Raw genomic sequence first — 14,425 nt, 5'->3', positions numbered from 1 at the left:
TGAAGCTCTCTGCCATGGTTTTAGTGCACGGTATCGGAACGGGTATCAACAACATGCAAAATCGATACAATACCAATACAGTATCGACCTGAATCGATTGTATAGAATAAAATTACTCTTGAAATTCCTTAAAATTTAGTTTTCTAACCATTTTACCCCTTGTCTGTACCATACTATCGATACAATATCGGTATCATTGACTAGCAAAACTGATACGTATCACCCGATATGGACAATACGATACCGATACTTAGAACCATGCTCTCTGCCGATCCCAGCGGTTATTCTCCATTGCATTTCTGATTGTATATGAGTCCTCTACCACATGGATTAATCTAAATACTGCAAGTTGCAAATAGTTAGGGTTATACTTCACTACTAGCCTACTAGGCATGGCACCTATAGAAAGACCACCTTTTCACAAATTGGCCAGCTTCGTTTAATCTGAAACTGTCACCTCTAAGGTTCATGCCTTAATTATTAAATCTCCTTTTCATTCGGGTAATGGGCTCAGCGAATCAGCTGAGCTGGGCTGTCTTCATAGATCCGTCTTACTTTATCCATGGTCATTGCCCAAAATATAACTACCACAAAAGGTTTTGGTAATCATGAAAATAATTAAAGGAACCAATGTTTTTGTTGAACCCATATTATTATCACAACTTTATTTCCTCCATAAAATCAGTTGGTAACAGCATATATGTACAATTAATACTGGCTAGTGAATTCTCTGCCCCAGTTATAAACACAATTGCAGCCATTCCAAATGTAAGTGGACTTTTTCTTTTTTCCCTTCAATGAAATTTCATGCTGTACAACCACCTTCACAATCTAATTACTTTACATTGAAACAAAGAATTGACATCGTGAATTCTGAATTCTTTTGAGCTGCACATAAAATCATCAAGTGAATCCTAGCCAGGGAATATTTTTCCTGGTGATTTTGCCAAATCAACCGAGTCATCCCTCAAACTTACGATATAGATCGGCAAGTGCATGATAGAGAATGGCAGCTGCAGGGGGCCTTGGCAATGACCCAAGAAGAATGTCTGATGCATTGATGGACGAACTACCATAGAATCGTGAATTCTCCAGTGTGCGTGTGGTTACCATGCTCCCTTCAAGCGAACAACCAACAAACGCACCTGTGAGGGAAACCATACTTTCATTAAATGATGGACCCAGTGGAAGCAAAAAATTTACAGAGAAAATGAACCAAAATAGATGCTTCTTCCCATGGGGGTTGGAAACTCGGAAAACTTTTGCAAAGAACAATTACCAGGAATAACACAAACCAAAGGGGGATGCAATTGGATCAATGCATGCAAAGGAGTGCAGATTTCTATATCACAATCAAAAAGCTAGTGTATTTGTAACTTTCGACATATTGGAACATGAGGTGCAGTTACTATCCCTTCATAGTTGTGTGACAAAACCAATGCAGATGATCAGTACAAAGAATATTGGCTTCAACCTATCTTTATAACTCCTATAATTTATGAATCTGTCAATAGCGAAGTAAGAAATGTTATTGGAAACCACCTCTCCTATGGTTACATATGTAGAAGTTGCTGAGGCAACCTACTTTATATCAAGAATCTATGGGAGAGGTATTCACCAGGCAAGGTTGTGGGCAAGGCAGGATTTCCCAACCATACACGGACACGTTCTCGAACCCTAATTCTATTCAAATTCCTCAAATCTAAAATTTCTAGATCCGATTTATGTTTTCAATTACCAGCCTGAATCTCTAATTAATATCTTCATTGAATCTGTGCTATTTTCTCTAGGTTTTAAGCTTTCTACCTACAATAGGATACTTCAGTATCTTAAAATCCAACCGCCAGATTTCTGTTAAACTTTGATGAGTTAATCTACTTACCTAATAGACCAATCGACCTTAATATTTGGCCTATCCGATCTGTTTTAACTGCATTGACAAGTTTTCTCCTAAATCTGGTTCTGTCCTTTTTCCAGCAATCCCGTTGCTAGCCATCTCCCATTGGCCTCCATTAATTCGGGGTTAGCACTGCATGACCAGGTCAGCCCATCAGGATAACGATCTATGCAGCTCGAACCCATCTCTAATTCCAAATTTTAAATCCTTGGTGTGAATCCCACCATGCGAGGAGAAGCACACAACAAAAATAATTTTAGCCTCCCTAATAACATACAGTCCATTCTAAATTTGACGTATTGCACCAAGTGTCATAGACCCCCGATAATACAATTTAACAGGAACAGAGAATTATTAACGGAATCATTAAATCAAGGTGGATTTAAAAATACTTATAAAAAAGTGACGAACAGAATCAAGTAAATCTTTAAGGTACCTTTACTACAACTATAGGTATAACAAGCAGCATAACCACCATCACCAGCACGTAAATCAGCTTCAGCATTACGTCCAACAATGCCAACCGCTGCACTTAAACCTGCTCCAACTGAGAGATGCACAGTGCTACCAAATGTCTTTACAGCTTCTTTTGTCCTCAATACAATTATAAAGTCAGTCAACTCCCCTCCAACCTGCAATAAAAAACAAAGCACAATAAGCAACAGCAACAGTTGCAACACGAGTGCATTACAAACGTGATTACCCCATAAGCACATAAGACGGTGCAAAGATTCATATACTAAGGAGGAGGTAAATTAAAAACAGAGGATATCAAACATCACGAGGATTTGCTGATTTTTCCTTTGTGACAACTTACCATATGGCAAACTCTGCCAGGTCCATGTGTCACTAGGTTCCATTTATCCTATCTTTTGGATGAATACCACTAGATAACGTTTTTATGAAATGACACTCCAGCAATTTTATGAAACTTTAAACTCATTTTTAACCACCTAGGCTACCAACCCAGCCATTTCCCAGGGTCACCTAGGTATTTTAACAATAAACTCACCTATACTGGATTCTTATTTGAAAATCAGGAACATAGTGACAAAAACAACACCAATTCTGTGTCCAATATTTCAAAGGGGCATCCTAGAAGCTTGGGGTGCCTATGGTTGTCCTGGCTGCCCCCCTGATTATATTGTAGTTGGGACACCATCTGGGACAGGAAAAACAGGTGGCTACTCACCCCCCCCCCAAAAAGAACAGTTTTTTTCAAAGAAAAATGGAAACTTTTGTAACCATGATTGTGTAACTTGAAGTCTTACCAAACATGATAATATAAATTTTCAAATGCAATCCTTATTTTCCTATTCAAATTCAAGGCATTTAGTTGAAAAATAAACCGAAATTTAATTGCAAGTTTTTGAAAGTTTCTGGGTTTGCTACACAATCATTATTGGTAATGATTACAACCCCTAACTTGCAACCAGACGGAGCCTTAAAGAAAACCTTCAAGCATCCAAGTCGTTTGATTTCTTGACCCAGCAACCATGCATCAGATGTTGCTGGAACAGCATTGCTCACCACTTCGCAATATCAAAAAGAATAGGGAGGGAAAGAAAGAGAAAAGGAAAAATAAAAAAACACTAAATCCCCGTCATGTATAAGTGTCTTTTTTGAATATTACCAATTGCTTGGAACCACTGAATGCTGAGCCTAAACAACCCAGTGACTATTCTGTTTATGACAAATTGAATTTTACAGCTGTTATCAAGTCTGAACTCGGATAACTTTAGGAAATGTTGTAAGAGTTCTAGTTGCCATATAGGAATGTAAATATAATTTCTCTTTATGTCATAATAGGAACAGTAGACTACTCAGAAGTTAAGCCTTTGAGTCCATGAAAAAGAGACGGAGTACGAAAGACTGCACTTGGACTTATTTTATTAAACGAAATTCAGTTTTTTCTCTTGGGAGAATTTTCTTTGCCATGTTGTCTGTTTTTTTATTGAAAGTCCTTAATTTTCCTGTTTATGTAGAGTATCAAGCCAGGTTCATTTCAGGTGTTTTCAGTAACAGCTCTCTAGTTTGAAAAGTTAACAATTCATGTTCTATATTTCTGAGTTCACATCTTGCATGGAAAGAACTGGACTTCCAATCCTCCATTTAAAATTAAATCCATCTAAACTTAGTATTTTTTTTCTTTCTCCTTCTGATGCAGGGAGAAATTGGCTCACAAGGTTCTTTTCCAGAACCTGGGCCAAATGCTGGTCCAAAGGCCAGCACCAGCCCAAGCCACAGGCATGTCCTTGCTGTCCCAACCTGACCCTGTTGAGTTTACTTTATATAGTTCTTTTTGGGTCCACTTGGGTCCATTATTTTGGAACAGTTGCTGGAGACGACTTTTGGTATTCTTAGTGTCTTTTAGAATTCCAAGAGTAAGTTAATTTTCTTGGTTTATGTTTCCTATGTATTGGGGGTGGGGTTCAATGTTTGTGTTTTGTTTTCTATGTTTTGGGGGCAGATATCTATGTTTAGGATTTGTTATCTATGTATGGGGAATCCAAAAGGGTTTTGGAATTCTAAGGGTCTCTTTAATGTTTTTGTATTGTACTTAAGATTCCCATCTCTATATTAATGCAAGTCCTCGCTGCTCTAAACAAAAAAACCAGAATTTTGAAAGCAAAAATCCTCTTGTGAAAAACAAGAGCTGTGAGACTCAGCAACCCAGGTGGGAGTCCTGGGGATTGTCCTAGGTGGGATTCCTACGGCTGGTAGACTGGTGGGACTCCAGCTCTACAACCTAGCTATCTATTGTCATACCTACCTATTCTCTTCCAAATTCGATCTTGGCTTGCTTACCCTCTCGGGTTTGCATCACCTTCCCTTCTATGACAAAATCCAATTGCTTACTCAACTTTTAAGGTGTGAAGTTCAATATTTTCAACTTCTAAGTGACTCTAGGTTTGCTTCTTTTCCTCTCTATCTTTCTACCATTACTTCTTGCTCCTGCTAGAAACTCAATATCAACATTACATCAATTTCTGAAAACCTAATCACCTAGTCACCGAAACATAACTTCATCCATCACACGACAAGCAAGAAAGAAACTCATTGACCAACTGTGGTTAGGTGTACAATGAATGTAAGATAAAGAACTACCATACCTGAGCTCCCCATCCAACACCAAATGAGGAAATTGCAGAGGGTGGAGACCATGACCCATCTTCTCTACGAGCAACTACAAGCCCCGTTCCAACGTTATAGGTAACCATCATGCCAACTTTCACAACAGTAAGTATTGCAAGGCCTTTTGCTTGGCTCAAAATCGAATCTGGAATTGACCTTTCAGGTTTGAGTACACCCACCTGCAGAATAATACTCCACCATTTGTTAGCCTTCTTAAAATTTCAGGAAACTAAAAAAGACATGTCTCCACTTCAGATAACATTAATTGAATTCCACGAAAAAACTCAAAAGATACCATTTCCAATATAGCTAGCAGTTCACTAAAAAATCTTTCTATTTTGGTAGTAACTAGCAAAGAATTTCCCTTGGCATTATACAATGACATAAGAAAGGAGAGGGGAAGGGGCATCCAACACAACTGTTTTGGGTCCATTCAAATTTCAGACATCAGAAAGATCTGAGGCATCAATTATGGATCTTCTGGTACAAATAAAGCTAAATTTTCAAGCAATGGCTTTTTCTAGACATCCAGAAAGTCTCAAAAACAAACATTGAAAGGGGACAGTAAGTTCTTTCTTCTAAAACGATCTTTCTGAGTGAATCCAAACACCAAGATAAAGTTAAGAATTTTCTTCAAAAAAGCAGCAAGTTTTGACATAGGGAAGCCCTTCAAACCATCCTTATTCATCTCAACCAATTCAGAAGTTTTCCATCAAGTTCGCACTTTAAGTTTCACACATTAAGCACCAAACTTTGAAGGAATTCGTTATGAACATAGTAGGCTATTACATTCTTCCTTAATTACCCCGTTGGATGAATCTTTAGACTTGAAAAATTAGAAACTCCCAGCAAAAAACAGAGAGCATCTAGGGACTAGGAACCAAAAGATGGTACACACACGCATTTGAATAATTGAATTAAAAGGTTTTATTAGGAAGAACAACCATTCATCTAGACAAAATATTAGCAGGCCTCAGCTCATACCTTGTTATAACCCCGAATTGTGTTCGTGGCCTTGTAAATCTCATATTCCATTGACTGTCCCCATGGAAAGTTTACCCATGATCTCAATGTACTGAGGTCAGTAAGGTCCTGTGTGGGCAATTGTGAAGCACGACTTACTTGATCCATTAAGTAAGGCTGAACAGACTCAAGCCGCACGCAGCAGACATCGCAAACCCTTTGTGGATCGCCCATGCGGAACTTTACTGGCATCAAGCTCCTTCCTTTTGAGCAGTCATTACAAAATATCCCACCACAAAACCGGCAGTGATGCCTAGAACACATGATGGGATGGAATCGAACACTACACAGCATGCAAGCAGAAGCAGCACTGTCAAACAACCATTTAGGTGGCTCCATTTCAAGAATTTCCTTTGCATTACCAAAGTTTGCTTCCGTGAGAGTTTGAGCCATCTCTTCCCAAGCTTGTTCAAGGAGATGGCTCGACATCCAGGAAATCCTACACCCATGGATATCACTGGAGGCAAGAGCAGTTACTTTCCCACGGGCTGCAAGCAGCATCTCAACCACCACATCCCACATGGTCAGCTCTTTGTCTTCTCCGATGAATTGATTCCAGTCCATATCTCCTTCCGGAAAGTAACCCCCATTGGACCCAAAGCCTTTGGCCCATTCTTCATGCTCACTTTCAAACATGGGAGGAACAGAAACAGGTATCCATATCCCAGTTTCTTCAGAAAGTGGTGAGTCATAATAGAAATATCTGCCTTGTTTCTTTTGGCTAGCATTAGAATCACTCTGCCCATGATTCTTCTCTCCACTTTCCCTAGGTATCTGAGCATCACAATCTAAGGGCTGACTCTTGTGATGGTTCGAAGAGCCAATAGTCCCAGTAGAAATTATGTTCTCGCAGGATTTCTCAGTTTCCCCAGATACCTAAACACCAAAGTCCAAGCAAAATTCCACCAGTCAGTATAATTCCAAGTAAAAATCCCACAAACTTCCATTGTCATCATTTCCCAAACCACAATTCAATAGAAACAATCCAAAACAAAATTAATAAACATCTAACTTTTAGTCCACAAATAAAGAGAAAAGAACTCAGCATATAATCAAACCCCGTCACCGAAAAACGGCCCCCTCCCTCTACCACCCAAAAAACATGCAGGGAATTGATTAGTACATAATGAACCAAAAAAAAACCCAGATTCTTCGTAGAGAAACTATAAATTTGTTCAAATTAGCCACAGTTAAATCAAACGTATAAAACTTCGATCCTTTTCCAGCTAAACAACACCCAATCCATTTCCAACAAACGGAGCGTATTTGCTATACAATTCGTCCTGAATCACTCGTTTTTTAAACAAAAGCAAACAGAAACACAGAAAAAAAACAAAGATATTCAGGGGGAATAACAAGAATCCGTGGAGAAGAGTTTGATTACCGAATCGAAAAAGGGTTTCTGGTTATTATGTTCTCCTCCGATTGCAAGAAGAGAAACCCTAGACTCCAAAGAGACGTATTCTTCGGTAGGAATTTCCGGGTACAGCTTATCCCGCTCCATTAATGAGGCTGCCGATTAGCTTCAGTAAAGATGTTCAGGAGTCGAGAATCGACATTAATTTTGGATAGATAGATGGATTGGAACGGAAACAGGTCGAGGAAATAAAAACAACAAATTGATGAGGGCAGATGATATAGGAAAGAGATAATAGAGAACAGAAACGTTAACCTTCCAACTTACTTAAACAGCTAGCTATCCCATTTATTTAAGGAACTGGGAGGACCTGGCTCGATTAATTGAGTGTGTTAAAAGGCGAAGTTATTAAAAGAGAATACCCATGGAGAGGGAGAGAGAAATAGGATTAATGATTCTACCTTTCGTGCTGGGAACTGTATCCGTGTCCCGTGTGGAGTGTGGACTCGCGAAAGCTTTTTGAATGGGAGACCATTCTTCCTGTGATTCCATCTAAACGGTTGACGGATTTAGCCGCCCATGGACCCCACTGTTGGGTGGAATCTCTGCCATGCCTGGCTCCACGCGAATGGGGCTAGTACTATCGGTTTATCGATTGAAAATAGGGGCAATTACTAAAAGGGGCGGGGGGGGAGGGTTCAACCGGTCGGAACTAAACATTTGGCTAATCGAGTCGGTCTCAAACTATAACCAGGTTGCTATAATCGGACCTTAAACGGGCTATGGGTCTATTTACCTCTAAACGGTTTTAAACGGGTTCCAAACGATGTCGCCCTAAAGGTTGGGTTAGTCCCAGAATAAATTTATTGAAAAATCAGAAAAAAGAAGAATGAAAGATGATGAGACGGAAATAATAAGACAAAAAGGGATTTAGCTTATAGGGAACCTTGTGAATCATTCTATTTCCGGAAACAACCGCTAGCTTGGTTGGTTGGAGGCATTGCAAGTTGAGTGCATGCCCCCTAGGAGGTCAAGGACGTTAGCCTAATACTGGACGAAGCTTACCAACAGGCTGCTGCTTCAGGTGGCATGGTCAACAAAGGAGTCAACCAATGGGTAGAACGGAGCCCACCTCAACGGAAAGCAAGGAAGTAGGCCTACCCGTCGTCCCTATCAACTCTCCTGGATTGCATATTGTGCCAAAAAGGCACTCCTCTCCCCTCCCCCCTTAGTTGTAGATTATGGGCTTATCTTAGCATTCCCCCTTAGCTTGTAGTTGATTTATGGAAATTGCCAAATTGGTATTAGAAATTGGGTTGGGCCCTAAATACAGGTGGCAGGTAGGGAAAGCGTATCTCCGGCTATATGCCCAGCCCAAGCCCACATCTGATTTGCTAATTTGGATAAAATGAAGACTGTTGACTGAGCCCAACCCATTTGTTTTTTACCAGCCCATGTAAAGATGTTATTTTATCCAAACAGTGATCAAGGAACGGGGTGGGGTTCCACATTCCCTAATGGCCCCATTGCCACACGCCTAAATCTTGACCATTGATTCACCCAAGGCCTTAAAAATTGAAGTTGGGCTACCCCAGAGAAATTGACATAGCCTGTATCACACAGGTGAGAGGGAGGGGGCCATTGAGCGTCGAAGAATGCCAATGTACTCAAAACTATAGTTTCTTTGGAGTCAACAACTTGTTGGGTTCAACCAAAAAAACACAACTTGTTGGGTTTAAAGTTTAAACAAAGGAGCGCTGTTCTCTGTGTCGCAGCGCAAGCTGCGCCCAGGCACATGGGGGTGGGCGCAATGACCACCCTATCCCCCTAAGTGGCAGGCCCATGTGCTTGGGCGCAGCCTGCGCTGTGGCACAAAGAACATTCTCCCTTAAACAAAAAATGGAATAAACTACATGAAAGGTGTTGTGGACGATCATGCTTGATGTACAACCATGCACAAAGTTGTGGGATGAAGGATGAGGTCTATGGTGCACCCTCTTCAACTACATCTGACAAATGTGTGCATGATCGTGCACTGGCCATGCATGACCGTCGGATGAGATTTTTTATTCAAGAGGGATTGGATGGTATTTTTGTTTGTTCTTGTGCCAAGGATCAAGAGCCATGGGATCGAACAGTGTTCTTTTCCTTTTATTATTATATTTAAAAGGGAAATTTACGTCTACCCCCTCTGGGATTTCAAACAATTACGTCTAGTTGTCTACCATCTCTAGGATTTCATAAACTTCCCCTGTTTTTGAAAGATTCTTACAAACATATCCTTACCGTTAGATGAAAACAATTAAGTGATGATGTCATCACAAAAATATTAACTAAATGCTCATAGTACCCTTAATGAAGGTGCTTTTATATATTTACTCCCATTTGTTTCCCTAACTTGCAGGTTAATTTCTCTCTCCTCTCTCACTCCTTCCTCTCGTTGTCGGAGTCCCCTGCTATTGTCGGAGTAGCCCTCGGAGACCGCTTCCGTTGTTGCTCCCTCTACGACTATCTTATCCTTCCTTGAACATCTCACCTAATTCAAGACAAACCATGATTCTTCTTCAATCCCTCACTTGAACACCTTTCCTGAAACATCTTCTTGAAACCCCAAAGGGTATTGGCAGCGCACTTCACTGAAACACCTTTGCTCCTTGAACCCGTACTCGCCAGTGCACTTCCCTGAAACCCCGACGAACTCTGTCCTCCTCTTCTGATCTTCTTCTTCTTTTCTTCTCTGGTAAACCATCATGGTTAGACCATCTCCATAATCCATAACTCTCTACCAAGTGCAACAATTAAAAAGGGGCAAAATTATCATTTCCTTAAAACACTAGCAGAATTACTATTTAGGGGTACGGAAGTAATTTTTGAAATTCGAAGGATAGTAGACATAATTGTTTGAAACCCCAAGGGTGGTAGACATAAATTTACATATTTAAAAATGTGGCATTTGAGTATTATTTTCCTCCTTAGTCAAATCCTCACCTACCAATAAACGTGCAATGTCTATTTCACCTTTTGATACGGTTATGAAAACTACGATTGATTCATATTTTTATGAATTAAGTTTTGCTTTAACCATGATGAAATGGTGATATGCTATATGTTATCATTAACTCCAACACTCATTCAGAATCCTAATACAATGGACGAATAAGATGGGACAGGCCAAGAATTTCTCTCTTGGTTTTTGTTACACCCAAAAGAGATTCTAGAGGCCCACGGAGAGTAACTTATTATATTATATATTGGGAAAGTGTTCCGTGTCCAGGAGCATGGTTCCTATATTTTCGTGAGAGCCAATCAACAGCCCCCCATTGGTCCAATCCATAGAACATAGGATGATTCTTTTACAAGGACAAGAAAGAATGACACATGGGTGCTGGTGCGGAAGCTACACTCTCAGACAGAAAATTTTCTTATTTATATTTTTTAAGATGGTGAAGAAGATATTTCATATTTCGTAGTGTTTGAGAGTTGAGACAATTGAAGAGCAAGTGGAGAATGAGTTGATTGACTTTCATAGCGACACCTGGGCCTATTAGTTTGTCTTTTTAAGAAATTAAGATGAAACAAAAAAGTGCCACGTGTCCTATGAGCAAGACAGCAAGTGGCTTGTGTACATCTTGTACAAGCCAAGCATTTGCTGTAATACCTTTCAAAAAAAAAACTAGAGATTTTTGTAACCCCAAGAGTTTGATTAAAGCTTGAATTTCATTCCACAACTATGGATTCCAACTCCGAATGGGTGGTTTAGATTTGCAACTGAGACGAGGGGAGGTGGAAATATCATTGTCACTTAATTTTGGGAAAATCTTCTTGTCACAAAGGCTTGTTAATTGACTCCAAATATGCCAAATGCTCCCACATTCTTTCTCTCATTGATTGGAAGTAGAGGAAGTAAAATTACTTTGAAGAGAGAAAATAAATCTTTAAAATCATAATTTTATATTATTTTTTCATACAATCTATTTTATTTTTTAATTAATTGAATAAATTTGTTTGTAAATTGAATTTAAATTTAAGTGAAAAATAATAATGTTTGGTTTCTATGGCCCCTATGCTCAAACACAATCCACTTGAAATGACTATCCTACTACAAAATGAAAAATTCCTCCAATCGATGTTCCTATGGGTCCCCTCATTGGCCCCAACATTGGTACAGAGCCACTTGATCGACATTGGTATTATTCCCAAAATTTAGTAATAAAACTTGATATATTTTAGAATTAATATCATCATGTGAGAGATAATAAAATTTTATATTTTATGAAAAATTTAAACATATCTCCTCTGAGATATCAAGTATTTACAAAAACACTAATGAGTTTTGAATAGTTACACAAGTCACCTCTATTTTTCAAAATATTTAATAAGTAAACCAGTCCGTTAGTTGTTCCCGCTCGTTGCGAACGATAAGAATTTTATAACCATTTTATGACCAATAGACCCTTGATAAAGTTGAATGACATGATCTATGTGCAAGAACACAATCCACTCTTTAGGGTTTGAAGGTGCATCATCTCTGCGCAAGAACATCTCCAGACAAAACACCTAGAGCTCATCTTCCCCGTCGACAATGACCTCGCGGTAAGCTTGTGCTCAAGAAGCTAGCAATCCACCGATGGAACAAGACCGTGAGCTAGCGACGATGGATTCAGAATCAAACACAGAGATCGATCATTCCGACAGGTTACTGAACTCTCGTCTACTCACAATCTTCAATAAGATCAGAAATGTTAAAGCCTTGGGCCGTTATTTAGTCGTTTCTCGTAGGTTCCATGGCTTGGTTCCTCAGGTCGACAATGTTGTGATTTGAGTCAATTGTGTCATATCCGACAACGACGGTAGTTCCACAGCTGCTTCCGCGGATAAGAATTGTGGCATCCTATCACATAAAAGGCATTCTTCATCATCTTTGCTAGGCCGAGAAAACAAAAAAAACAAGAAGATTGATCTAATTGAAGCAAAGATTGCGGAGACAGAAAATCGGATCTTGAAGAAGAGGAAGGATTTATGACACCTTTATTCCTTTGGTTAAACCACCACTGTCGATGGGCCTTTGTCTTCTGATGACCAATCAGACGATCCTTTAGTTCGATGTTACCATAAGTCACAACATTAGAACGATGAACATCAAGCGGACCATTCTTGGGAGAAGAATCCCTTTTGTGCTTGGTGCCAGACTCTTCTATAATCTTCCACTGATGGTTTGGAAGGAAGATCAAGTCTTTGCTCCAGCTTCAATGGGTGGTTCTGAAGAATTTCAATGAGATCAGACGGCTTCGAATTGAGCTCTCAAGCAGAGAACTAGAGATTGATTCGGGTGGTTTGCTCAAATGGAAGGCTGGTTTTGGATCCACCCTTGGTAACTGTGTGATTCTTGATGCCTCATCTATTCTCTCCCCTGATACTGCCAAATTGGAGACTATTGTTGGTGCTGGTGGTGGCGATGTTTCTTATGTCGACGGTGATGGAGATGACAATGGGAACATACCTGAATTGTTTTATGCTAACAGAAGGCTGAAATTGAGAGTCGTTTGGACCATTAGTTCTCTGATTGCAGCTTATGCCATACATTACTTGCTTTAGCTGATAATTGCAGAGCATCACACCCTTGATAGCTTGATTCTCATAAATGCTTATGGGCAAGGTGTGCTGTGTATGAACAAAGAACAATTGAAGGAGCTGAGGGTGAAGCTCTTGTTTGCTTCTATTTCTTCGAGACGAATTCTGGTGCCTACATTCAATATGAGGCTCTGGCATGCTCCCCACTTGGAGCTACCCAATGGGGTTGTCCTTAAGGGGGCGACACTGGTTGCAATTAGATCGACTGAGCAATCGACGACTACGAAGAAGGAGATTTTTGATTGCTTTAGAGCTTCTCCTCAGTTTGTTCTTTCTCCATAGACCAAGTAATAGAAGAAAGAGGTTTAGTTCAGCAGGAAAGACAATTTTGTCAACATATGATATATTTTAATGTTTTTAGTTTCGGGTTAACTGACTAGGTTTATTTATTAAATATTTTAGAAAGTACGGGTGATATGTGTAAATATGTAAAACTCATGGATGTTTTCATAAATACTTGATACCTCAAGGGAGGTACGTCTAAATTTCCCATTTCTATTGATTTAATTTTAATTCATTTCCTTTTATTTTCCTTGCAACCTTCATTTTCTGTACTTTACATAGGCCATCAAGGAAGAAACATTGACAAGGAAAGCAAGACTATTTTTAATCAGTATTAAAATCTGAGGGTAAAATTGTCCAATTCGACTTTATATACATCACTGGTCTGGCTGGCCAGATCTGGTTTCCCATTCCAGGTTTTTAAACCCCGACCATAAAAATACCCTGTTGGATCACTGAATCATGGGGATGAGAGAGAGAGAGAGAGAGGAGAGAGGGGCAGGGGGAGAGAGATTGTGCTTGAGAATGAAAGAGGGAGTGGGATAAGGGTAAAAATATAAAAAACCAAGTCCTTTTTTTAAAAGAAAACATGACCAATTCAGACTGATACTGATTAAGTAGAAAGAACGCCACTCGGTCGCGCCAGACATATCGCCCCTGCATTTTGACACAGTCACACAAGGGCATGCAAAATGACTACTGCACCCTAATCATTTTTGGGATTCCAAGGGATGTGGCGATCATTTTGCGTGTTCCTGTGTCAGGACGCAGGGGCTATGTACACTATGCGACAGGTTGGCGTTCTCTATCCATTTAATTAAAACCCAGGAGTCTTAACAAAAAAAAAAAAGAACACAAGAGTGATACGAGAGAGAGAGACCAGGGAATCTCTTTATTCACCAAAGAAAATCTCTAGGCAGGGAGAGAGAGATGTGAGAAATCAGGCAAGGGGGAAAAAAGGGTTTGTGCCATTTTTGATCCAGAGAAATATTCTCTTCGACTCGTACTCGGGGAGGGTTTTTTTTTTTTTTTGGTAAAGACTCGGGGAGGTTGAAAGTGCGTAAACGAGAAGCTGCTTACAGGGCCCGCATTTTTAACTA

At 39.7% G+C, this 14,425-nt stretch overlaps 1 protein-coding gene and 1 pseudogene across 1 annotated transcript; one reads left to right on the top strand and one right to left on the bottom strand.

Moving 5' to 3' along the window:
* Positions 1-633: 633 nt before the first annotated feature.
* Positions 634-7,701, bottom strand: LOC122650164. The gene is made up of 5 exons (XM_043843486.1): positions 7,440-7,701; positions 6,017-6,931; positions 5,011-5,211; positions 2,334-2,529; positions 634-1,145 (listed from the first exon to the last, which is right to left on the bottom strand). The coding sequence occupies exons 1-5, from the start codon at positions 7,557-7,559 to the stop codon at positions 961-963; spliced, it is 1,617 nt and encodes a 538-aa protein (XP_043699421.1). The 5' UTR covers positions 7,560-7,701; the 3' UTR covers positions 634-960.
* A 4,365-nt stretch (positions 7,702-12,066) lies between these two features.
* LOC122651008 lies at positions 12,067-13,325 on the top strand (annotated as a pseudogene).
* Positions 13,326-14,425: the final 1,100 nt, after the last annotated feature.

The sequence above is a fragment of the Telopea speciosissima genome, chromosome 2, assembly GCF_018873765.1.
Source record: "Telopea speciosissima isolate NSW1024214 ecotype Mountain lineage chromosome 2, Tspe_v1, whole genome shotgun sequence".
Classification (NCBI taxonomy): domain Eukaryota; kingdom Viridiplantae; phylum Streptophyta; class Magnoliopsida; order Proteales; family Proteaceae; genus Telopea; species Telopea speciosissima.
This window is presented reverse-complemented; position numbering and strand designations above follow the sequence as displayed.